Here is a 15,000-nt window from a genome sequence, read left to right as displayed (position 1 = left end):
TACACACACACACACACACTCACATACAGTCTCACACACACACACACACACTCACATACAGTCTCACACACACACACACACACTCTCACACACACTCACTCACTCACACACACACTCACACTCTCACACAGATAGATAGTGTGCTGTCTATATGGGTAGTGTGCTGTCTATATAGGAAGTGTGCTATCTACATGGGTAGTGTGCTGTCTACATGGGTAGTGTGCTGTCTATATAGGAAGTGTGCTATCTACATGGGTAGTGTGCTGTCTATATAGGAAGTGTGCTGTCTACATGGGTAGTGTGCTGTCTACATGGGTAGTCTGCTGTCTACATGGGTAGTCTGCTGTCTATATGGGAAGTGTGCTGTCTACATGGGTAGTGTGCTGTCTACATGGGTAGTCTGCTGTCTACATGGGTAGTCTGCTGTCTATATGGGAAGTGTGCTGTCTACATGGGTAGTGTGCTGTCTACATGGGTAGTCTGCTGTCTACATGGGTAGTCTGCTGTCTACATGGGTAGTGTGCTGTCTACATGGGTAGTGTGCTGTCTACATGGGTAGTCTGCTGTCTACATGGGTAGTCTGCTGTCTACATGGGTAGTGTGCTGTCTACATGGGTAGTCTGCTGTCTACATGGGTAGTCTGCTGTCTACATGGGTAGTGTGCTGTCTACATGGGTAGTGCGCTGTCTACACGGGTAGTGCGCTGTCTATATGGGAAGTGTGCTGTCTACATGGGTAGTGTGCTGTCTATATAGGTAGTGTGCTGTCTACATGGGTAGTGTGCTGTCTACATGGGTAGTGTGCTGTCTATATACGAAGTGTGCTGTCTATATACGAAGTGTGCTGTCTACATGGGTAGTGTGCTGTCTACATGGGTAGTGTGCTGTCTACATGGGTAGTGTGCTGTCTACATGTGTAGTGTGCTGTCTACATGGGTAGTGTGCTGTCTACATGGGTAGTGTGCTGTCTACATGGGTAGTGTGCTGTCTACATGGGAAGTGTGCTGTCTACATGGGTAGTGTGCTGTCTATATAGGTAGTGTGCTGTCTACATGGGTAGTGTGCTGTCTACATGGGTAGTGTGCTGTCTATATACGAAGTGTGCTGTCTACATGGGTAGTGTGCTGTCTACATGGGTAGTGTGCTGTCTATATAGGAAGTGTGCTGTCTACATGGGTAGTGTGCTGTCTACATGGGTAGTGTGCTGTCTACATGGGTAGTGTGCTGTCTACATGGGTAGTGTGCTGGCTACATGGGTAGTGTGCTGTCTATATAGGAAGTGTGCTGTCTACATGGGTAGTGTGCTGTCTACATGGGTAGTGTGCTGTCTACATGGGTAGTGCGCTGTCTACATGGGTAGTGCGCTGGCTACATGGGTAGTGTGCTGTCTACATGTGTAGTGTGCTGTCTATATAGGAAGTGTGCTGTCTACATGGGTAGTGCGCTGTCTACATGGGTAGTGCGCTGTCTACATGTGTAGTGCGCTGTCTACATGTGTAGTGCGCTGTCTATATAGGAAGTGTGCTGTCTACATGGGTAGTGTGCTGTCTACATGTGTAGTGTGCTGTCTATATGGGAAGTGTGCTGTCTACATGGGTAGTGTGCTGTCTACATGGGTAGTGTGCTGTCTACATGGGTAGTGTGCTGTCTACATGGGTAGTGTGCTGTCTATATAGGAAGTGTGCTGTCTACATGGGTAGTCTGCTGTCTACATGGGTAGTGTGCTGTCTACATGGGTAGTGTGCTGTCTATATAGGAAGTGTGCTGCCTACATGGGTAGTGTGCTGTCTACATGGGTAGTGTGCTGTCTACATGGGTAGTGTGCTGTCTACATGGGTTGTGTGCCGTCTACATGGGTAGTCTGCTGTCTACATGGGTAGTGTGCTGTCTATATAGGAAGTGTGCTGCCTACATGGGTAGTGTGCTGTCTACATGGGTAGTGTGCTGTCTACATGGGTAGTGTGCTGTCTATATAGGAAGTGTGCTGCCTACATGGGTAGTGTGCTGTCTACATGGGTAGTGTGCTGTCTACATGGGTAGTGTGCTGTCTACATGGGTAGTGTGCTGTCTACATGGGTAGTGTGCTGCCTACATGGGTAGTGTGCTGTCTACATGGGTAGTGTGCTGTATACATGGGTAGTGTGCTGTCTACATGGGTAGTGTGCTGTATACATGGGTAGTGTGCTGTCTACATGGGTAGTGTGCTGTCTACATGGGTAGTGTGCTGTCTACATGGGTAGTGTGCTGTCTACATGGGTAGTGTGCTGTTATAGCAGCATCCTGACCTGAAATGGAACCTTATAAATGACTGATCTGAAGTGCACTACATGAGCAGCAACTCCATTAATAAGTTATCGGTCGTGCTCCAGACACTCGACCCAACACACACTGCTCATTCAGACTGAAAACACTAATGAACTCAACCAATACACAACTATTACACAACCAATACACAACCATTACACAACTAATGAGCAACCAATACACAACCATTACACAACCAATGCGCAACCAATACACAACCATTACACAACCAATGCGCAACCAATGCGCAACCAATACAAAACCATTACACAACCATTACACAACCAATGCGCAACCAATACACAACCATTACACAACCATTACACAACCAATGCGCAACCATTACACAACCATTACACAACCATTACACAACCAATGCGCAACCATTACACAACCATTACACAACCATTACACAACCAATGCGCAACCATTACACAACCATTACACAACCATTACACAACCATTACACAACCAATGCGCAACCATTACACAACCATTACACAACCATTACACAACCAATGCGCAACCATTACACAACCATTACACAACCATTACACAACCATTACACAACCAATGCGCAACCAATGCGCAACCAATGCGCAACCAATACACAACCATTACACAACCATTACACAACCAATGCGCAACCATTACACAACCATTACACAACCAATGCGCAACCAATACACAACCATTACACAACCATTACACAACCATTACACAACCAATGCGCAACCAATACACAACCATTACACAACCATTACACAACCATTACACATAGGCACGTGCACACATAGATATCAAAAGGGGCTTGAGCACCTGCCCTTTTTATTCCTGGAGAGAAAGTGCCCTTTTTTCTGGGGTGCTTTTTTTTTATTTATTTTTTTTAAATAATATATATTCCTGTTTGCGCAGAATGCGTACAGCTCCCCTGTCAAGCAAATATATTTATTGAATAGTGTATATAAATATCGGGTCAGGAGTTGACCCCTCTAAATGTGGATTTTGAAGGTTTTATTTGATGATGATGATACAGTCCTCCCTCAAATGTGAAACTAACTCCATGTCACCATCAGTTATTGTGTGTGTGTGTGTGTGTGTGTACATGCATAGCAATAATAATATTATATTTTTGTATAATATATTATGTACATATTATATTTGATTTAAACATTCAGGCAATTCAGTATTCTGATGCTTGGTTTCAAATTATTAGTAAAACACGCCCCTCTGCCTGCGGTTATTTAGGTTATTCTAAATATGTACTTGAAACTAGCAGCATAGAAAACATGCACATTGTGGCTCTATACACCTAGTGAACACTAAGGAGACCATAGTTTCTGTGAAAATGAAACAATTGCATGAGTTTGAGGAATATAAAATTAATTAACTTTTTTAATACATTTTTTAAAAAGTCAGAGTTGTGTTAATATATACACTTTTTTGTTTAAAAAAGTAAAAAATACGTAATTATGAGAAGTGCCCTTTTTACACTTGAGCCCCTGCCCCTCAAAATGTCTGCATGACGTCCCTGATTACACAACCAATACACCAATACTGCGTGAAATGGGTCATTTCTAATTCAACTGCTGAATAAAACAAAGATTCATAAATAACATTTCTCTCAAGAGGTCTTGTGTGATTTTTGAATGTTTGTCACAATGCATTCTGGGATTGTCATCACTGAATAGTGCTAAATCAAGTTAATGACGTGATGCTCATTTTTGTCCGGTCAAGATGTTCAAAAATACATTAAATATGTGATTCACACAAAACCTGCGCGTCCGGAGACCATAAACAAATAATACAAAGAAAGGCTCATTAAAAGCTGAAACGCTTGAAATAAAATTGTTGACATAATTAGTTTGGAATAATCTTTAAATATTATTTCTATAAAAAGAATAAGCAGTGAAAATATAGTATTTAAAATGTAAAATAATTATGAGTATTTTAAAAATTGTTGCCCATCAAATTAAAGATTGGTTCTAAAAATAATCAAATAAAAAATCCCCAAAATTGGGCATTTAGTGACCCGGAGAACACATAACAGATCATGAGAACACGCAACAGATCATGCAAACACATACGCATTATTCTTACAGCACTTTGAGGAGTGTGCGTGATGCGTGAACAAACCGTCAACACAGTAGAAAGAAAGTCATATTTCTAGAAGTATACAGATAAAATCATATCCGGGGTTAGGCGTAAGAGGGAAGCCCGCTATTGCAGCCAATTCTGAAAGTGAAGGAAACAAACAGCAACAACTCGGGAATATCTGGAAATTCAGTGAAGAAGCGAGAGTAAAACTGCAAAGTCTTTCTCAGATGACATGTTTGTTATTTACTAGAGCGGTCAAAATGAACACATGAATTGATTTAAACAGTTTAACATGCTAATTTTTCTTAATCGCGATTAATGCGTTTACCGTTAATACAGTATAAACACTGGTTGGAAGCAAACGATCTGTGCGCTCGTACTCATTACACACTCAACAGTGATTCTGTGTTAATGCTTAAGTGATGGGGAAAGGAACTAATAATGTTATTTGTTGTGGAGAAACAAAAAGGGCATTTTAATGACCAGAAAAAGACGTCAATGACACGTTGAGACGTTTTGTCTGCAAACACATTCACGAGTGCTGTAGCTAGAGTCCGCCGGCTGATTAATATTGTGGAGAGATTTAATGCACTATGAATATACAACCTATGTGGGAGAGTTAGTCAAACTCCCGCTTGTGTTAATCAGGAAACCTTTCATGCTGTTTCAGTGCATTTCTGTCTAATGTTAAAAGGCGTTCTATTGTTACATATCGTTAAGGAGGATATACATTTGCATTTTGTGATTATGTGATTTTTTGCATTTTACAATTATGTGATTATTTGCGATGAACTATAAAAATTGTGATTAATAGTGATTAACTAATTCAAATTATGTGATTGTGATTACGATAAAAAAAGATGAGATTAATCGTGATTAACTAAAAATGTGATTATTTCCGATTAACTATAAAAATTGTGATTAACTATTAAAATTATGTGATTAATTGTGATTACTATAAAAAAACTATGAGATTAATCATGATTAACGATAAAAATTATGTAATTATTTCTGATTAACTATAAAAATTGTGATTAATAGTGATTAACTATAAAAATTATGTGATTAATTGTGATTAACTATAAAAATTGTGATTAATAGTGATTAACTATAAAAATTATGTGATTAAGAGTGATTAACTATAAAAATTATGATTAATTGTGATTAACTATAAAAAAAGCGATGTGATTAATTGTGATTAACTATAAAAATTGTGATTAATAGTGATTAACTATAAAAAATTATGTGATTAATTGTGATTAACTATAAAAATTGTGATTAATAGTGATTAACTATAAAAATTATGTGATTAAGAGTGATTAACTATAAAAATTGTGATTAATAGTGATTAACTATAAAAATTATGTAATTATTTCTGATTAACTATAAAAATTGTGATTAATAGTGATTAACTATAAAAATTATGTGATTAATTGTGATTAACTATAAAAATTGTGATTAATAGTGATTAACTATAAAAATTATGTGATTAAGAGTGATTAACTATAAAAATTATGATTAATTGTGATTAACTATAAAAAAACGATGTGATTAATTGTGATTAACTATAAAAATTGTGATTAATAGTGATTAACTATAAAAATTATGTGATTAATTGTGATTAACTATAAAAATTGTGATTAATAGTGATTAACTATAAAAATTATGTGATTAAGAGTGATTAACTATAAAAATTGTGATTAATAGTGATTAACTATAAAAATTATGTGATTAATTGTGATTAACTATAAAAATTGTGATTAATAGTGATTAACTATAAAAATTATGTGATTAATTGTGATTAACTATAAAAATTGTGTGATTAAGAGTGATTAACTATAAAAATTGTGATTAAGAGTGATTAACTATAAAAATTGTGATTAATAGTGATTAACTATAAAAATTATGTGATTAATTGTGATTAACTATAAAAATTGTGATTAAGAGTGATTAACTATAAAAATTGTGATTAATAGTGATTAACTATAAAAATTATGTGATTAATTGTGATTAACTATAAAAATTGTGATTAATAGTGATTAACTATAAAAATTATGTGATTAATTGTGATTAACTATAAAAATTGTGATTAATAGTGATTAACTATAAAAATTATGTGATTAATTGTGATTAACTATAAAAATTGTGATTAATAGTGATTAACTATAAAAATTATGTGATTAAGAGTGATTAACTATAAAAATTGTGATTAATAGTGATTAACTATAAAAATTATGTGATTAATTGTGATTAACTATAAAAATTGTGATTAATAGTGATTAACTATAAAAATTATGTGATTAATTGTGATTAACTATAAAAATTGTGTGATTAAGAGTGATTAACTATAAAAATTGTGATTAAGAGTGATTAACTATAAAAATTGTGATTAATAGTGATTAACTATAAAAATTATGTGATTAATTGTGATTAACTATAAAAATTGTGATTAATAGTGATTAACTATAAAAATTATGTGATTAAGAGTGATTAACTATAAAAATTGTGATTAATAGTGATTAACTATAAAAATTATGTGATTAAGAGTGATTAACTATAAAAATTGTGATTAATAGTGATTAACTATAAAAAAACGATGTGATTAATTGTGATTAACTATAAAAATTGTGATTAATAGTGATTAACTATAAAAATTGTGATTAATAGTGATTAACTATAAAAATTGTGATTAATAGTGATTAACTATAAAAATTATGTGATTAATTGTGATTAACTATAAAAATTGTGATTAATAGTGATTAACTATAAAAATTATGTGATTAATTGTGATTAACTATAAAAATTGTGATTAATCACGATCAATTATATCCTGCATATAAACGGGAACGCCGCTTTCCAGCCTTAAGCAGCTTTCGAACAGTAACGGCTTTCTGGTGTCCATGTAAATGAGCTCACCAGTCTTAAAGGAGAAGCAGCAACAAAGCGGAGTGTTTGTGATAAAGTGAGAAAGTGGGTGGAAATGATCACATGGTCTCACCGGGTGGAGTGCACTCATGAGTGATGAGTGTGATGATGATGATGATGTCTCACCGGGGTTGGCGTCTGTTCCTGCTCGCGGGAGCTGCAGTGAGATCTGCAGGAGATCAGGAGAGAGCAGCGGCACCGGTTCACGACTCCCAATCAACCAACGACTGCGTGTGGAGATCTGTGGTGTCAGACGGACCCTGAACTAGCGGAACCAGCTCATCCTTCTCCCCTGAACACGAGACAGTATTATATACACCACGTCAGAGCAATTCATCCTTACACATTAAACGTGTCTCTCACCTGGAGTTCTGGCACACACTTTAACAGCACCAAGAGTTCCTGACACACACCAGAGCGCCGGACGCACACACACCTTCAGCTCCACACGCTGAACACACACCTCCAACACGGGAGCAGAACACGCCGACTTCACACCTGTTCAAACACACACACACACACACACACACACACACACACACACACACACACACACACAAACAGTAAATACAGATTCAGTGTAAAAACACTTTATAGAATGAGTTTATTCATCAGATTTCAATAATGTGCCCTCCTTCACAGATGCATGCTGGGAGCTCATTAAGAAGAATCACTTAAACATTCATCTCTGCTCATTATTAGTAAAAATGGTTTTCTTAATCTGAGTGGTACAAGGCTAGAGGACTTTTCCCAAACTTACCACCTGAACACACACACACACACACACACACACACACACACACACACACACACAGAACGGGTGAGACTATAACGGATAGAGGTCAACAGATAGTGGATTTTGCCTATACCAATAACTAATGTGGTGGGAAAGACCAATAACTGATTAACTGGCTGAGAGTTTTTATCTATTCATAGAACCAAATTGGGCCGGTTGCTAGGGAGGGTAGAGTCACATGGGGTAACCAAATTGGCCCGGTTGCTAGGGAGGGTAGAGTCCACATGGGGTAACCAAATTGGGCCGGTTGCTAGGGAGATTAGAGTCACATGGGGTAACCAAATTGGGCCGGTTGCTAGGGAGGTTAGAGTCACATGGGGTAACCAAATTGGCCCGGTTGCTAGGGAGGGTAGAGTCACATGGGGTAACCAAATTGGCCCGGTTGCTAGGGAGGGTAGAGTCCACATGGGGTAACCAAATTGGGCCGGTTGCTAGGGTGGGTAGAGTCACATGGGGTAACCAAATTGGCCCGGTTGCTAGGGAGGGTAGAGTCACATGGGGTAACCAAATTGGCCCGGTTGCTAGGGAGGGTAGAGTCCACATGGGGTAACCAAATTGGGCCGGTTGCTAGGGAGATTAGAGTCACATGGGGTAACCAAATTGGCCCGGTTGCTAGGGAGGGTAGAGTCACATGGGGTAACCAAATTGGCCCGGTTGCTAGGGAGGGTAGAGTCACATGGGGTAACCAAATTGGCCCGGTTGCTAGGGAGGGTAGAGTCACATGGGGTAACCAAATTGGCCCGGTTGCTAGGGAGGGTAGAGTCCACATGGGGTAACCAAATTGGGCCGGTTGCTAGGGAGATTAGAGTCACATGGGGTAACCAAATTGGGCCGGTTGCTAGGGAGATTAGAGTCACATGGGGTAACCAAATTGGGCCGGTTGCTAGGGAGGGTAGAGTCCACATGGGGTAACCAAATTGGGCCGGTTGCTAGGGAGGTTAGAGTCACATGGGGTAACCAAATTGGGCCGGTTGCTAGGGAGGTTAGAGTCACATGGGGTAACCAATTTGGTCCGGTTGCTAGGGAGGGTAGAGTCACATGGGGTAACCAATTTGGTCCGGTTGCTAGGGAGGGTAGAGTCACATGGGGTAACCAATTTGGTCCGGTTGCTAGGGAGGGTAGAGTCACATGGGGTAACCAATTTGGTCCGGTTGCTAGGGAGGTTAGAGTCACATGGGGTAACCAAATTGGGCCGGTTGCTAGGGAGGGTAGAGTCCACATGGGGTAACCAAATTGGGCCGGTTGCTAGGGAGGTTAGAGTCACATGGGGTAACCAAATTGGGCCGGTTGCTAGGGAGGTTAGAGTCACATGGGGTAACCAATTTGGTCCGGTTGCTAGGGAGGGTAGAGTCACATGGGGTAACCAATTTGGTCCGGTTGCTAGGGAGGGTAGAGTCACATGGGGTAACCAATTTGGTCCGGTTGCTAGGGAGGGTAGAGTCACATGGGGTAACCAATTTGGTCCGGTTGCTAGGGAGGGTAGAGTCACATGGGGTAACCAATTTGGTCCGGTTGCTAGGGAGGGTAGAGTCACATGGGGTAACCTCCTCGTGGTGGTGATTAGTGGTTCTCTCAATGGGGCATGTGGTGAGTTGTGTGTGGATCGTGAAGAGTAGCATGAGTCTCCGCGGTGTCATGCACAATGAGTCACGTGATAAGATGTGCGGATTGGCGGTATCAGACACGGAGACAACTGAGACTTGTCCTCGACACCCGGATTGAGGCGAGTAACCACGAGGACCTACTAAGTAGCGGGAATTGGGTGTAAATTCAAGGTAAATAAGATAACAAATACCATTAAATCCTAAAAGAAATGCATTAAGTGAATAGTAACCAGTTTGTTCAAGTTTTATTTATTATACTTCCAGCCATATGCAGGTATACATTGCAACAAAAGTTTACCCACAATTACAGAAAGCACAAGACTACACAAACTTACACTCAGTAGTGTGACAGTATTTTCCAGCGATTAGTGCGTTAGCTTCACAAAACGCATCATTCGTCACATTATATTGTGAACGCATTACACTATGATTACAGTGTGGTTACACTATGATTACAGTGTGGTTACACTGTGATTACAGTGTGGTTACACTATGATTACAGTGTGGTTACACTATGATTACAGTGTGGTTACACTATGATTACAGTGTGGTTACACTGTGATTACAGTGTGGTTACACTATGATTACAGTGTGGTTACACTATGATTACACTGTGGTTACACTGTGGTTACACTATGATTACAGTGTGGTTACACTATGATTACACTGTGGTTACACTGTGATTACACTATGGTTACAGTGTGGTTACACTGTGGTTACACTATGATTACACTATGATTACACTGTGGTTACACTGTGATTACACTATGGTTACAGTGTGGTTACACTGTGGTTACACTATGATTACAGTGTGGTTACACTGTGGTTACAGTGTGGTTACACTATGATTACAGTGTGGTTACACTGTGGTTACACTGTTACACTATGATTACAGTGTGGTTACACTGTGGTTACACTATGATTACAGTGTGGTTGCACTGTGGTTACACTATGATTACACTATGATTACAGTGTGGTTACACTATGATTACACTATGATTACAGTGTGGTTACACTGTTGTTACACTATGATTACACTGTGGTTACACTGTGATTACACTATGGTTACAGTGTGGTTACACTGTTGTTACACTATGATTACACTGTGGTTACACTGTGATTACACTGTGATTACAGTGTGGTTACACTGTTGTTACACTATGATTACACTGTGGTTACACTGTGATTACACTATGGTTACAGTGTGGTTACACTGTGGTTACACTATGATTACAGTGTGGTTACACTGTTGTTACACTATTATTACAGTGTGGTTACACTGTTGTTACACTATGATTACACTGTGATTACACTATGGTTACAGTGTGGTTACACTGTGGTTACACTGTGGTTACACTGTGGTTACACTGTGGTTACACTGTTGTTACACTGTTGTTACACTATGATTACAGTGTGGTTACACTGTTGTTACACTATGATTACAGTGTGGTTACACTGTGGTTACACTATGATTACACTGTGGTTACACTGTTGTTACACTATGATTACACTGTGGTTACACTGTTGTTACACTGTGATTACAGTGTGGTTACACTGTGGTTACACTATGATTACAGTGTGGTTACAGTGTGGTTACACTATGATTACAGTGTGGTTACACTATGATTACACTATGATTACAGTGTGGTTACACTGTTGTTACACTATGATTACAGTGTGGTTACACTGTTGTTACACTATGATTACAGTGTGGTTACACTGTGGTTACACTATGATTACAGTGTGGTTACACTATGATTACACTGTGGTTACACTGTTGTTACACTATGATTACACTGTGGTTACACTGTTGTTACACTATGATTACAGTGTGGTTACACTGTGGTTACACTATGATTACAGTGTTGTTACACTATGATTACACTGTGGTTACACTGTGGTTACACTGTGATTACAGTGTGGTTACACTGTGGTTACACTATGATTACAGTGTGGTTACACTGTTGTTACACTATGATTACAGTGTGGTTACACTGTGGTTACACTATGATTACACTGTGGTTACACTGTTGTTACACTATGATTACACTGTGGTTACACTGTTGTTACACTGTGATTACAGTGTGGTTACACTGTGGTTACACTATGATTACAGTGTGGTTACACTATGATTACACTATGATTATAGTGTGGTTACACTGTTGTTACACTATGATTACAGTGTGGTTACACTGTTGTTACACTATGATTACAGTGTGGTTACACTGTGGTTACACTATGATTACAGTGTGGTTACACTATGATTACACTGTGGTTACACTGTTGTTACACTATGATTACACTGTGGTTACACTGTTGTTACACTATGATTACAGTGTGGTTACACTGTGGTTACACTATGATTACAGTGTGGTTACACTGTGGTTACACTATGATTACAGTGTTGTTACACTATGATTACACTGTGGTTACACTGTGGTTACACTGTGATTACAGTGTGGTTACACTGTGGTTACACTATGATTACAGTGTGGTTACACTATGATTACACTATGATTACAGTGTGGTTATACTGTGGTTACACTATGATTACACTATGATTACAGTGTGGTTACACTGTGGTTACAGTGTGGTTACACTATGATTACACTGTGATTACAGTGTGGTTACAGTGTGGTTACAGTGTGGTAACACAGCATGTGTGCATGTGTGTGGGTGTGTGTGTGTGTGAGTATGTATGCAAGTGTTAGTGAGAGAGAGTGTGTGTAGTGTGTGTGTGTGTGTGTGTGAATGTGTAGTTTGTGTAAGTGAGTGTGTATGTGTTAGTGAGAGAGAGAGTGTGTGTGTGTGTGTATATGTGTGTAGTGTGTGTATGTAAGGGAGTGTGTATGTGTTAGTGAGAGAGAGTGTGTGTGTAGTGTGTGTGTGTGTGTGTAGTGTGTGTGTGTGTAAGTGAGTGTGTTTGTGTTAGTGAGAGAGAGAGAGTGTGTGAGTGTATATGTGTGTAGTGTGTGTGTGTATGTGTGTAAGGGAGTGTGTATGTGTTAGTGAGAGAGAAAGAGAGTGTGTGTGTTAGTGAGAGAGAGAGAGTGTGTGTATGTGTAGTGTGTAAGGGAGTGTGTATGTGTTAGTGAGAGAGGGAGTGTGTATATATGTGTGTAGTGTGTGTGTGTGTGGGCAGGTGCAGAGGTGCACATGCAAACAGCTGGAGGTCTAAGGTGTCAAACACCCCATCAAACACCCTAAGGGCAAACACACACACACACACACACACACACACACACACACACACACACACACTTGACATCTGCTCTCTGGAAAGTGTCATTTCAGTTTGTAGCACAGTGTGGGAAAAATATATTCCTTTAATCTGAAAAGAGAATAAGACAGGGTATGTGTGTGTGTGTGTATATGAGCAGGGGTGAACAGAAACAGGGTGCCAGCCCGCCGCCGAGAGGTCCAGTGTGTGTGTGTGTGTGTGTGTGTGTGTGTGTGTGTGTGTGTGTGTGTGTGTGTGTGTGTGTGTGTGTGCATGCACGAGTTGGTTATTGAAGGCCAGCAGATTCTGTCTGCAGCTGAAGTAAAACACACACACACACACACACGGTGAATGTCTCATATCTGACGGATTCTTGTGCTGTCTGAAGTCACGGACACACACAAGGACACACTCCATCAACACAAGGACACATACGTGTGAATGATGTTAAACTATGTGTGCTGTGATCAAACAAAAGCTCCTCACATGATTCACTGCAGTCAAACACACGTTATGAAACACCTTCACACACACTCACGCACACACTCACGCACACACTCACGCACTCACACTTACTGTCTGTGCTTCTCAATGGTGCACACAAACAGACTTTTGTGTGTGTGTGTGTGTGTGTGTGTAGGTACCTGTAGTTTTGTAGGCGTGGTTAATGAGCGTGTCACTGATGATGCTGCAGGCTCCGCCCCCCACACTGTGTGTCCAGCTGTGAAATATACACTGCAACAGCTGCACCTGCGCACGAGTCATTTGAACACACACCTGCGGCAGCTCGAACACACACTCACTCACCGCCACTGAACACTTCCTCGACCTGAGAGAGACAGACAGAGGGACAGACAGAGAGACAGACAGAGGGACAGACAGAGGGACAGACAGAGGGACAGACAGACAGACAGAGACAGAGAGAGAGAGAAAGAGAGAGAGAGAGACATGTATAAATACATAACAGTCCACTTACAGACAATCAAGCTAATAAACAGAGTGTGTGTGTTCACTGTTGAGAATTAAAATCATATTAAATACTGAGAGACTCGGAGAGCACGTCAACATCAAATGAACATGCACACGTCACATGACTTGCACAGCTGAGAGCAGTAAGTGTGTGCGCTGCGCAGTGGCTGCAGGAGCGCAGGATAATGACTGCACGTCTGTGATCTGACGCGCTGCTCCTCTGCAAACACTTAAGAGCTCCTCACACAGCCGTGCATCAGGGCTTTAAAGTGCTTCTGGGTGGTGCGGCACGTAACGGCTGACAGCAGCGCTTTCACTGCGGGAGACTGATGTGCAGCAGAGACGCAGCATCTGCATGAGTGGGGTCAGAGGTCATGGGCAGACAGGACCGCTCTGGATGGAAGGGGCTTCCTCAGATCCAGGTCATTCTGCGTCTCAAGCGATCATGGACGTCAGCGTGTTGAGCGGGAACAGTCGCTGTTCTCAGCGCTAACAGGAAGCACTGCGGCACATGCACAGCATATGTTCATCCACACTGGCACGCCATGAAAGATGCCGCGTTTCGCTCCATTGGTGTCTTTTGGAAAACCATCTGTGAATGTGAATCCTGCACCTGTGTTTATTAATAAACAAACGCACACAAACGCAGTAAACAAAGCCGCTAATCAGCACCAGACTCCCTGCAGCAGCCGTTACATCACAGTTAAACCTCAAACACACACTTCAAAACAAGTGTGTGAGTGTGAGTGTGTGTGTGTGTGTGTGTGTGTGTGAGAGAGTGTGTGTGTGTGTGAGAGTGTGTGTGTGCAAGTGTGTGTGTATGTGTGTGTGTGCAAGTATGTGTGTGTGAGAGAGTGTGAGAGTGTGTGCGAGTGTGAGTGAGAGAGTGTGTGTGTGTGTGTGTGCAAGTGAGTGTGAGTGAGTGTGTGTGCGCGTGTGTGTGTGTGTATGAGTGACTGTGTGTGTGTATTTGTGTGTGTGTATGAGTGAGTGAGTATGTGTGTGTGCGTGTGTGTGTGTATGAGTGAGTGTGTGTGTGTGGGTGTGTGTGTGTATGTGTGCATGTGTGTCTGTGTATGAGTGAGT

General features: G+C 40.5%; 1 protein-coding gene across 1 annotated transcript in view; it reads right to left on the bottom strand.

The window, feature by feature from the left end:
- Positions 1 to 15,000, bottom strand: part of LOC127658076 (intermembrane lipid transfer protein VPS13B-like) — a 252,573-nt gene that overhangs the window by 175,481 nt on the left and 62,092 nt on the right. Inside the window, 4 exon segments of the mRNA XM_052147177.1 lie at positions 7,452 to 7,554; positions 7,556 to 7,612; positions 7,678 to 7,823; positions 13,590 to 13,774. Of these exon segments, the coding sequence (XP_052003137.1) occupies positions 7,452 to 7,554; positions 7,556 to 7,612; positions 7,678 to 7,823; positions 13,590 to 13,774 (491 nt within the window).

The sequence above is a fragment of the Xyrauchen texanus genome, chromosome 17 (assembly GCF_025860055.1).
Source record: "Xyrauchen texanus isolate HMW12.3.18 chromosome 17, RBS_HiC_50CHRs, whole genome shotgun sequence".
Classification (NCBI taxonomy): domain Eukaryota; kingdom Metazoa; phylum Chordata; class Actinopteri; order Cypriniformes; family Catostomidae; genus Xyrauchen; species Xyrauchen texanus.
This window is presented reverse-complemented; position numbering and strand designations above follow the sequence as displayed.